Source organism: Argopecten irradians, chromosome 1 (genome assembly GCF_041381155.1).
Source record: "Argopecten irradians isolate NY chromosome 1, Ai_NY, whole genome shotgun sequence".
Classification (NCBI taxonomy): domain Eukaryota; kingdom Metazoa; phylum Mollusca; class Bivalvia; order Pectinida; family Pectinidae; genus Argopecten; species Argopecten irradians.
The window spans coordinates 51,857,106-51,869,413 of NC_091134.1; the positions used below are offsets into that span (position 1 = coordinate 51,857,106).

General features: G+C 33.8%; 1 protein-coding gene across 2 annotated transcripts in view; it reads right to left on the bottom strand.

Annotated features, from left to right (window-relative positions):
- LOC138332586 (uncharacterized) overlaps positions 1-12,308 on the bottom strand; it is a 65,763-nt gene that overhangs the window by 51,984 nt on the left and 1,471 nt on the right. For both annotated transcript variants that reach the window (XM_069280594.1, XM_069280589.1), the window contains exons 2-9: positions 10,887-10,976; positions 10,199-10,284; positions 6,164-6,210; positions 5,890-5,931; positions 4,439-4,525; positions 3,800-3,883; positions 3,356-3,463; positions 2,014-2,097 (exon numbers count right to left, since the gene is read on the bottom strand). In XM_069280594.1, the coding sequence (XP_069136695.1) occupies positions 2,014-2,097; positions 3,356-3,463; positions 3,800-3,883; positions 4,439-4,525; positions 5,890-5,931; positions 6,164-6,210; positions 10,199-10,274 (528 nt within the window). In that variant the 5' untranslated portion in view covers positions 10,275-10,284; positions 10,887-10,976. The remainder of the gene's footprint in view (positions 1-2,013; positions 2,098-3,355; positions 3,464-3,799; positions 3,884-4,438; positions 4,526-5,889; positions 5,932-6,163; positions 6,211-10,198; positions 10,285-10,886; positions 10,977-12,308) is intronic.

The window sequence follows — 12,308 nt, forward strand, 5'->3', positions numbered from 1 at the left end:
GCAGGATAATTTCATGCAAGTTTCAGCCGAATTGCACCAGTCGAACATGAGAAGTAGTTCAAAATGGGTTTTCTAGATGGTGGCTGTGGTGGCCATCTTGGATTTCGGATTGACCCGTAAAATAACAACACTTTGTCGGAACCATGTCAGGATCTTTTCATGCAAGTTTCAGCCATGCAAGTTTCAGCCAAATCGCAACGGTAGAACTGGAGAAGGAGTTCAAATTGTACTTTCAAGATGGCGGCTATGGCGCCCATCTTGGATTTCGGATCGACCCGAAAAAAATTTGTCGGGACGATGTCAGGATCATTTTATGCAAGTTTTTGCCAAATCGCACCGGTAGAACTTGAGTATAAGTTCAAAATGTGTTTTCAAGATGGCGGCTTTGGCGGCCATCTTGGAATTTGGGTCGACCCGAAAAATAACAACACTTTGACGGGATCATATAAGGATCATTTCAGGCAAGTTTCAGCCAAATCGCACCGGTAGAACTGGAAAAAATCAAAATGTGTTTCAAGATGTCGGCTGTGGCGGCCATCTTGGATATCAGGTCGACCCGAAAAATAACAACACTTTGCCGGGACATTGTCAGGATCATTTCAAGCAAGTTTCAGCCAAAGCGCAATGGTAGAACTGGAGAAGGAGTTTAAAATGTGAAAAGTTTACGCACGGCGCACGCCAGACGACGACTGACGAAACATGACGACAATAGGTCAGATGGCTTAATAATAGTTCTTACGGTTGATTTGCGTACTTATCCCTTTATATTCTAATAGCTTTATCACGTATTAAAAATACATCCGACAAATATAATGCACCAATTAAAAATAGCCTTATTTGTTTTTTTTCTTCTCTTTTTTAATCTTAAACAGGTAGTTCTAAGACGTTATCCCTATCACACTATACACTGTAGTTGCCAAAAGTGCATTAAGTGTGTATACCATTTGGAGATGCAGTTCTTGATTACATCTGAATTGGTCAGAAATAGAGACGACGTCCTCGAGAACGCGTGGTTCCTCATATTGACAGCCATGCAATAGTCGAATATTCTGTTTTTATAAGTGACATTGACAGGCCACATCGTACTATAGTTGTGCAAGATTATCTACACCAAGACTGATGTGATTCATTGGCCTGTCCTCTCATCCATCACGAGTGGAATCAAAACACCGAAAAAATCGATAAACTTGATCCTCTACGTCAAAATAAATTACAGACTGCTCTACTGCATCATTGGCTAATTGTTGTTCCAGAATAAATATTGACTGCCAACCGCGTAAAAGTGATGTTTAAACCTCCTGTCGATATTTATTCGTGTGGCAATGCTTAATACGCGCATTTAAAATGCTCAATGTTTTTGATTTTCATTGGTTGCGCCATATTAAATATATGATTACAGTATAGGTGGTCGTTTTTGTAAGTTTGCCTAAACAGTACACCCACTCTTTAAAAGCAGTTGCAGTGCTTAACTTGTGTCCGGGGGTATATTTTGATCTTTGTCCCAATAGACAAATCACATATTTCGTAATGACAATTACCAACTACTGATAAGTTACAATAAATTGAGAAAACAAATTCAGATAACAATTGATTTCAAAAATATATATTTAAGTTATTTTAAATAAGCAACCACCATATACCAAAGCCTTATTAAGTACACAGGGTATACTTAAATTCATACTTATATAGATACATAGTTTTATTCTGACATCATACATGAAGAATGTACAGGACAATCACATAATCTATTTTTTCGGCGTAAGAATACTTTTATACCTGATTTTTTCAAAAGAGAATCAAGTTCATATCTAAATTGGTTTACTGTTCTCGAGTTCAAAATATATATTCGGTACTCTCTGCGTTAATAGTCCCTTCTCGCACACAATCACGAATATCATTTATAAAAATATGTTCAAAACAAATAATGTTGACAATAAATATATTGACGACTGTAGAGTGGATTACGAAATATCTAATGCAATAGAATAATGAAGATATGGTTCGTATCCTTACCTCTCTTATATCTGCACCTTTCTCCAGCAGCATTTTCATGATATCCATGCGTCTATCCTTAACAGCAATCCCCAACACAAAACCCTGTCAACACATTTATACTATAGACTTATCAACATCGGAATGGTACTATTATAGCGAAATTTCGTATGTTTATTGTTCTTCAATAATTGTTTGTAATTTCCCTGTGAATATTTTGATAGTTAATTATTCAGATCTTCGGATATACCTTATGTCCTTATCTTTGTGAAATTACCGCCAATTAATAGGACGCTCAATTCGTCACGTGCCAATCAAAGTGTTTATACTGTCGATATCTCGACCTGAGGCGTTGGTGTCATTAATAGGCTTGGGAAGTTGTCTTTTTATATCAAAGCGCACACTCTATTGTCAAGTCTTTTAATTGTTATGTAATTAACCTTACATCCGGAGTTACCTGCCAAACTAGACAGTAGTCACGTAATAAAAACGCCTTTTTGATATGTGGACGCCAGTTGGATCCCAACGATCAAACCGGACAGGTCGGTCCGCTATCGGACTTTTATTACATATTTTCAAAGGTTGGATTTCCAAATAGAGAACAAGTGTGAAACAGTGAACTTATTGATGGATTGCCATCTACGGACATAATATACAGTGTCTACATTGGATTACCAATATCAGTGAACTTTAAATTTACCTTCTAAGCAATGTGCCACTATTTTGTTTATTTATGATGTGAAAACCAATTTAAATTACCAATACAAGAAACGAGTACAATTCAATCGAACTCTTTGTTTTGTGTCCTGCTAATTAACCCATTATCAGCGGTCCGAATACAAACAATCAACAACCATACACAGCACAAAAATTCTTATGATAGTACTATGTAAAAATGACAAGGACATGATCTAACAGATTAACGTTTTGACACTGTATGACTGCTTTGTTTGGTGAGATCCAAAATGCGTTTTACATGTGATGCACATTCTAGGCTTCCAGTTCAATTGCACATACTGCATCAACATACAACCATAACTTCTATTTGTTAAATAAATGTCAAATAGTATTCTTGTGGATTATTTCAAATGAACATAATTACCTCATCATAAAACATTACTTTTATTAAAGAAAGCCTCTGACGTAAGCAAAGACTTCTCCAGCCATCTAATATACATTGAAACATCGTTAACACCAACTGACCCTATGTAATTAGAAGTATTTTCTCTGTCTCGGACAAGATTTACAATTTATATTTATAGATAGAACACACTTAACTCGAACACCCTGTTAACGGATCTCGCTGAGATAAAGCGGTTTTACTGCACTTATCTATCTTTATATAATATATACAAATACACACCATGTAATCAAATCGTTTAGTGAAATGGTTCGGATCGGCCCCGCTGTTCAGCAGAAGAGCTATTATATTTACATTTCCACTGTCAATTGCACATCCAAACGCATCATTCTAGAACAAAATGATGGAAAATATTAATAAACAATATAAATAGATGGGGACTACAAATTAGCGTATTTGTAGATTAAGGATATGATTGAATATTAGAATTTTATAATTTATTAGAGGGGTGTTGTATTAAAATAAAACTTACATGTAATGTTACATTAATAGCACTGTAATCCATGTTAAATTTTACCAGACAGTGCTGATTGGTGTGAGCGTTCAATCATAAGAACTCGTTTTTCTAAAAACTTTATCTGATTTTTCTAAATGTCTACATGACACAAAGCACACAACGAAAAGAACAGTAAATATTAAATATTGTTCATTGAATGTTGAGCTTACTAGCTGTATGTCAGCTCTGTGGGTCAGCAATATTGCTACAACAGCTACGTTTTCCTTTCGTACAGCAGTATTTAGCAACGTAGCCTGTATAAAACAATTAATTGTATGTACGGTAAGTAATGTAACTACATAGTATTGTTAGGAACTATGATTTCTATTGACTTTTTTAATGTAAAGTAATCTAAAAAGAAAAGTATGCAGTCACTACCAACAACGAAATTTTAACTAGCCTGATAATGGCATAATAAAAAATAGATAGATTAATGCATACTAACTATGTCTGATACAATCCACAGATTTATTGATTATGTAACCATGAACCACATAATTTGCTGAGCAATTATCATCCAAAAGGAAATGCAAGGTAGATATGTACATAAAGCATCTCTTTTCGTGAATGATTTGTTTATGAAATGCGCAATTTTCAAAGGCTGTTGTTAAAGAAATCAAGGAAAGAATTACACTGCATACGTAACAAAACATTGGATTACTAAGAATATAGAAAATCAAAATAATGTCATTGTTACAACTCGATGTGAACCACCACACACATGTACTCATTTATTGATTTCCTGCTGTATTCAAGATAAGAGATAGTACATGAACCTATATAATGTTTTACCAAGTCTTGAAACTTACCTTGTACGGGGTTCCATACTCTAATAAATACTCTAGATACCTCATATCGGGTTGATCTTGTTTTACAATAGATTCAACCTCATTCTCCTGTGAAATACATATCGTATCATCACTAAAAAGAACAAGAGACCTATAGGCCTAACTAACTTCGACTGCACAAAAATACCAGAATAAAATTCATATTCACAACTAGCTCGTATAGCCAAATTAAAACAACATTAACATGATATCAACATATAGCTGTATTCAAAGTGCATATACCATTGATCAAAGTAAATATCTACTCAAGTTCTTGTGTTCATACTATCATGACATACTTCTGTAAGTTAATGTCGGATAATTTCAATGTTCAAACTTATCCACACTCAAACTGATGTTAGAATGCATAATAAGTCTGATTTTCGAACTTATCAGATATACTGACGGTTGGTTGCAAATAAGTTTCATTGCGCTCAGTGAAAGGTTACTCAGATTACCGTGTTCACAATGATTAAAGATGCCCCACCGCCGACAGAGCATAAACGATATTAATCAATTAAACAATAATTGGTGTTAAATCGTGTATATGTATGTCTAATTAACACAAAAAATAATACAAAATAATTTATTTTGCTTTCAGTGTATGCGCAATCAATATTTAATTCCATATAGAACATAGTGCAACAGATTTTTTTCGGGATGCAATTAATTATTTTTAATATTTTTGTATTGAAGTAAAATTAGAAACTCAAACTTTTCAATGGTGGTAATGGTGTAAAGTCAGTAACTTTTGCAATTGAAGAAAAATACTAAATCGTATGCTCCTGTTTTTGATAACGAAAAAATACCATTTGTCAGCGGTGGAGCATCTTTACATCATAAAGATTAACTTAATATGTCATGGTAATATAACACAAAACTCTTAGTGCACAGTTATCATAAACCAGTATACACAGATTTTGCGTTATATCTCTATAACATATTCAAGTTAATCATTAATTAAGCAAATTTAAATTCATATCGGCAGGTAATCCACTTGTAACTATTGTCCTTAATTACGAGTCTATGATAAGCTATTCGATGATACGACACATTTCAAATCGAATCAATATAGCGAATTTCGGTTTCACAAACATCTCGGATAGACTCATTGTCAAAGTATTTCATTTTTATTTGTAAAAGACATTCTGACATGAGAAACATATAATATGCGTGTGGTTTACTATAAATTAGAAAATGTAAGCATTTCAAAAGCACTATTTGCATCCCGAACTTAAGGTCCATCAACATGTCAGTCAAAGAGACAAAAATAATTTAGGTATTACAGATGTGTTCGACAATCTAGATAATTGAAGAAACTTTACCATTACATTTAAAGCATTTCCCAATAATTTCTTAAAGTAATTAACGCTGTAGTGTATTCTTATTTAGGACGTATAATATGAATATACAAAAAAAATGCTAGTACTTACACGATCATGAGAGGTTTCAAGTTTGTCAGCGCGTTTTAGCATCTAGAAAAGATAAAATATATTGCAGTGTCTTTGAACAGGTGAATAACATTTTCAGTTATCAAATAAAAACAAAACTACTTTCCTATGTCTATGTTCAGTTGATTACAGCTGAAATATGACATGAACTGGCAAACAAACGGTTTGATTTAAAACTGAATGATACAATCACAATATCATTCATCCATAACATATTAAATAGAATACTACATGCTAGCAATATAACAATACTTACCCGCAGCTGTTCATTATCCTGACGGTAAACCACGCAGCCTTCGGTACCTATCAGGAAAAATGGTACATGTACATGCATATTAAGGATTTGTGGTGCAAATGTTTAGTTTTGCAGTTGAATAAAAATAAAAACGAAGAACAATGACAACGATCATTCTCCATTTGAGAACAACAAAATTGTGGTCAAAATAATGTGTATCTCAGTTTTATTCTGATTTTATAAGTATTACTACATGAATCAATTCAAAAGTACGCCTATTATAAAATAAATCTGTAATCGTTCGATTAAAAGCAGATTAATACAAATACAATTTCACTGGATATAGTGAATGATTTCTGGTGAACATAACTATATGATTACAGAACTTCGGATAATGTTGGAAACTCTATGGCAAACTATTCAAAGGGATCCAGAAGCACCACAAGGGTCGTCTTTTTATTTCTGTTCTCATTCAGATTTCCCTGACATCAATCTGCTGGCTATAGAAACAGCTATCACAAATAAAAACACGTTTTTTTTTTTAATTTCATTCATGTTGAAATACGAAATGCAGGCGACCTTCGAATACCTGCTCGATACACGATACTTTCGTCCAAATCTTGGCGCTAGTTTCTTCCGTTTCAAATTTAACATCGTCGGTAGGTCGCCGTTCGAAGTTGTCGACATCTTCCGTAAACAGGCTATTTGGACACTTGGCAAACAATATCCCATCATTCCACATCCAATCGTCTCTGCTTTGTCATTTTCTTGCATCGTATTACATCAAAACCCTATCGTTTCGCCGCCCGTTCGTCAAGTAAATGCATTTTGAATACTATTCGACATCGGATCCACGGGTGTGGATGTTCGAGTAGAATTTATTTGATCTTTCGATATCAAAATTACAAATTCGATCATCTGTATGATTTGAAAACATATTTGATTTTTCAACATCACATCTTTTGGCGTCGGACCATTCAGTAGTGGACGTTTCCATAACTGATCTTTCGATAAACTTGATGAACATTCGATCCTCAATATACATATGATAAACACTTTTAGTCGGATATCTTATCATCCAATACCTCATCCTTTAACTAGATTGTGTGGTGTATAGTTTTTAGTGCCACTTTTTCTGACACAGGACCATCTGGAATGGGAATGTTGATCTTTCATACTTATAGTCGACGTTCAATCTTCTATTTTCAGGTACCTGATCGTTCGAAATCCAATTTTCAATATTATGTTATCTTCAACATTCTACTTGATTATCTGTATCATTTCTGTCAACATCTTACCTTCTTAAATGTTCTTTTCCATACTTAAACTCGAAAGAAAATGATGAAATCATCATAAAAAATGTTGAAACGATAGTATGCTTTCCAAAACTCCATATCTAAGATAGAATTGCTTTTTCACTAGTAACAATTGCAACATACCATGTGTGAGATAGAGTTGTCTTTCCTATAGTAACTATTGTAACATCCCAATAGAGTTATCGTTCCTCTAGTAACTATGGTAACATCCCATGTGTGAGATAGAGTTGTCTTTCCTCTAGTAACTATGGTAACATACCATATATGAGATATAGAGTTGTCTTTTCTCTAGTAACTAAGGTAACATCCTATTTGTGAGATAGAGGTGTCTTTCCATTAGTAGCTATGATAACATCCCATGTGTGAGATAGCGTTGTCTTTTCTGTAGTAACCAAGGTAACATCATATTTGTGAGATAGAGTTGTCTTTCCTTTAGTAACTATGGTAACATCCTCTGTGTGAGATAGAGTTGTCTTTCCTTTAGTAACTATGGTTACATTCCATGTGTGAGATAGAGTTGTCTTTTCTCTGGTAACTATGGTAACATCCTATGTGTGAGATAATGTTGTCTTTCCTTTAGTAACTTTGGTAACATCCAATATGTGAGATAGAGTTGTCTTTCCTCTAGTAACTATGGTAACATACCATATGTGAGATATAGATATGCCTTTTCTCTAGTAACTAAGGTAACATCCTATTTGTGAGAAAGAATTATCTTTCCTTTAGTAGCTATGATAACATCCCATGTGTGAGATAGAGTTGTCTTTTCTCTAGTAACCAAGGTAACATCCTATTTGTGAGATAGAGTTGTCTTTCCTTTAGTAGCTATGATAACATCCCATATGAGATAGAATTATATTTTCTCTTTTATCTATGGTAACATATTATCTGTAAAACAGAGTTGTCTTTTCTTTAGTAACTTTGGAAACATCCCAAGTGTGAGATCGAGTTGTTTTTTCTCTAGTAACTTTGGTAACATCCCACTTATGAGATATAGGGTTGTTTTTTTCTCTAGTAACTTTGGTAACATCCCATGTGTGAGATAGAGTTGACTTTTCTCTAGTAACAATGGTAACATACCATGTGTGATAGAGTTGTTTTTTCTCTAGGAACTTTGGTAACATCCCACGTGTGAGATAGAGTTGTCTATTCTCTAGTAACTTTGGTAACATACCATGTGTGAGATAGAGTTGTCTGTTCTCTAGTAACTTTGGTAACATCCCATGTGTGTGATAGAGTTGTCTATTCTCTTGTAACTTTGGTAACATCCCATGTGTGAGATAGAGTTGTCTATTCTCTAGTAACTTTGGTAACATACCATGTGTGAGATAGAGTTGTCTTTTCTCTAGTAACTATGGTAACATCCCATGTGTGAGATAGAGTTGTCTTTTCTCTAGTAACTATGGTAACATCCCATGTGTGAGATAGAGTTGTCTTTTCTCTAGTAACTATGGTAACATCCCATGTGTGAGATAGAGTTGTCTTTTCTCTAGTAACTATGGTAACATCCCATGTGTGAGATAGAGTTGTCTTTTCTCTAGTAACTATGGTAACATCCCATGTGTGAGATCGAGTTGTCTATTCTATAGTAATTTTGGTAACATCCCACGAGTGAGATAGAGTTGTCTATTCTCTAGTAACTTTGGTAACATACCATGTGTGAGATAGAGTTGTCTATTCTCTAGTAACTTTGGTAACATACCATGTGTGTGATAGAGTTGTCTATTCTCTAGTAACTTTGGTAACATACCATGTGTGAGATAGAGTTGTCTATTCTCTAGTAACTTTGGTAACATCCCATGTGTGTGATAGAGTTGTCTATTCTCTAGTAACTTTGGTAACATACCATGTGTGAGATAGAGTTGTCTATTCTCTAGTAACTTTGGTAACATACCATGTGTGTGATAGAGTTGTCTGTTCTTTAGTAACTTTGGTAACATACCATGTGTGATTATTTTACTAGTAACTATGGTAACATCCCATATGTTATATAGACTTGTCTTTTCAGTAGTAACTATGGGAACAATTGGTCATATTTGGGTGAATTAATTAAAATTCCATTCCATTGAGGGTCAAACATGGAAATACATTCCTATAGAGAATTATTATCTTCTGCCTGCCCTGTTTATCTCAACATATGTTTAATTCTTAGATTCAGGATATTGTTCACGTTACTCGATTAAAATACCCTAGCCGTCATTCTGACTTCATTGTACTGGTGTAGTGACGCCTTCTTGTTGTGTGTCATCGTTGTGTTGCTTTCGCGACGTCATATAAACGCGTGTAATTTGTAATTGCGCTAGAGTAAATCGCACAACTGTAAAATTGCACATATTCTGTCCAATGTAAGGGACATATACATGTATATATTTCAACAGATTTCGAAATAGATAATATGAATGTTAGCTGGGGGTGGGGGTCGTGGTTATTTTCCCCAAGTTATAGTGGCGAACTTTATTTTTGATGCATTAAGTAATTATCTCATTAGAAAAACCTTTAACGGATTAAAAATCATTAGTACAAGAAAACCTGAATATAGTAAACATGAATTGGATATTTTTTGTTGATTTGACAACAAGGAGGTGGAAAAATGATGACATCAAACTATGTAATTAACAGGACAGGTAGGTAATAATGAAATGATTTACGCTAAAACTTCAAGTTATATCGTTTCATTTCTCACTTTGGCAATGATATAATATAATTTTTAAAACAATGAAGCCATAAAATAACCAATTACCTGTTTGATTCCCATAAGTACCTTGGAAGCAACCATAGTCATTATCCGGCGGCATTTTGAAATAGTATTCTTTCATATATTGATGTCTGAAATAAAACAAATGACGTGAATAATGTTAAGCAAAATATGCATTTAAGAAAATGCATGTGTTAACCAACATATATGGGGCTGAAGTGACAACGTATTGAAGTACTTGTATATCATTGAACTGTTATAAATATCATAAGCGCAGTACAGCTGATGACCTCAGAAAAGTTTTTATCACAAAAGGTATTTTTATATCATTATTCTATAGTAGAACGAACAAAGCGTGGACTGCGTACATTAAAGCATTGCCCTATATTGTACATATCAGATAGCAAACCTGGTATACAGTTCTATATCATTATTTGCTTGTGTGAGTAAAAATAAAATTGTGCTTACATTATCCGAATTTTATGGAATTATATTATTTCCAAATGCATCGTCCTCTCAAGGAATAATTAGAAAATAAAAACTTTCGCACATACAGGGAGACCCTTTGTCGGCTGTAAAATTATCGATGTTTCAAATCTCTCTCTTACATGTGTTTCTGAACTAAATAAGATTACTACAAGGATGAAACCAATATGGTTAAATATTGAAATGAATATGGATCATGACATTGAAAACATGAGACCAGAATCGGCCATCGCCTTTTAAGCATTACCTGATCTCTAACTCGCTAGGACATTCTTAGTTGTTTACGTCACGTTGTCTCAAGAAAAAGATAGGATTTTCTTCACGATTTATTCAAATCCTGAAATAAATACAACATCTTTATTTTAGATCATTTAAATTGTTTCAAGTTTAAGTTGATTTAGATGTTTTCTAATCCTGGAGAGAGTCTCAAATTAGAAAACATCCATCGGTATTGTAGTTTCTTTGTATATCTGTGTTGGAGAATATTTTATCGCCTCTAGCCTTTGAATTGAGACCATTTTAGAAAAGCTTTTCTCATCTTTTACGTGTTTTTCTTTCGCGAATGTCTAGTCTACAGAAAAGTGACTCACGTGTACAGCACAAGGATTTTTATATACTAATATATCAAATAGGTTTGTTAAAATCGTATCGAAACAAATTAACATGTGTTAATGGCAGAAACTGACCAGATATACCGTAAATAATTACATATGCAAAGTCGGCCAGTAACCATTTATCATAATGCAAGGGACTGATTTCAAGGCTTCTGGTGTAATTCAGGAGAACAGTTGTTATTAGTAAAGACGTTACTCCGCCGACAGAGCATAATAACTATTTATCATTTGGGCAACAACAGTCACTACCGTAGGACAAAGCGATAGTTATCCTTTCAAAATCACCCTATACAACTACATTATTCAAAGTGCCGTCACCAAGACGATATCAGGCCTGTTTTTAACTTTTAAAATGACACTGATGCAAAATCGTCCTCAAACTGAAACTGTTCATTAAAGTATAGAATGCAGAAACCAAAATTATAGCAAATAATGATTACAATGACAGAGATCCTGGTCATTGTTCGTATGTCACGCCCTAGGCCGACCACAGCTCTTGTCACAGTTCAGTACAAATGTATTATGCATGAAGAGTCGATCAATATAATTATAAGGAAATAAACAAAAACAAAATATTCACCTATCTACTTATCAATAATGCATTGCCTAACTCAGCCAATCCATTAAATGAAACATGGACACGTGCCCACCTCACATATTCATATTACTTGTCAAAATAGAATAATAATAAGGAGACGTGGTAGTGAGCCGAACCTTTCGCTGATGATGCGACTGTAACTGATTTTAATTAATATGCACTCTACCACATGTAATTAAAACATTTTATCATCTACGTTTTTCTCATTGTTTTCGGTAAGATGATAGGTATTTTATAGCGCTGAATAAAATGAGTCATAGTAGAAGCTGGTCCTCTGATTATTTACATTTACAGTGTTATTATTGTATACATATGAAATATGAATTTAATTCGCAAATCGTACGATACTACAACATTGATTACATTGTGATCATAAACTACTTTTATATTCGAAAATAATATAATTTATAAATAATATGTAAAGCATGTGAAAAGTTGGATTTAAATATATATATAT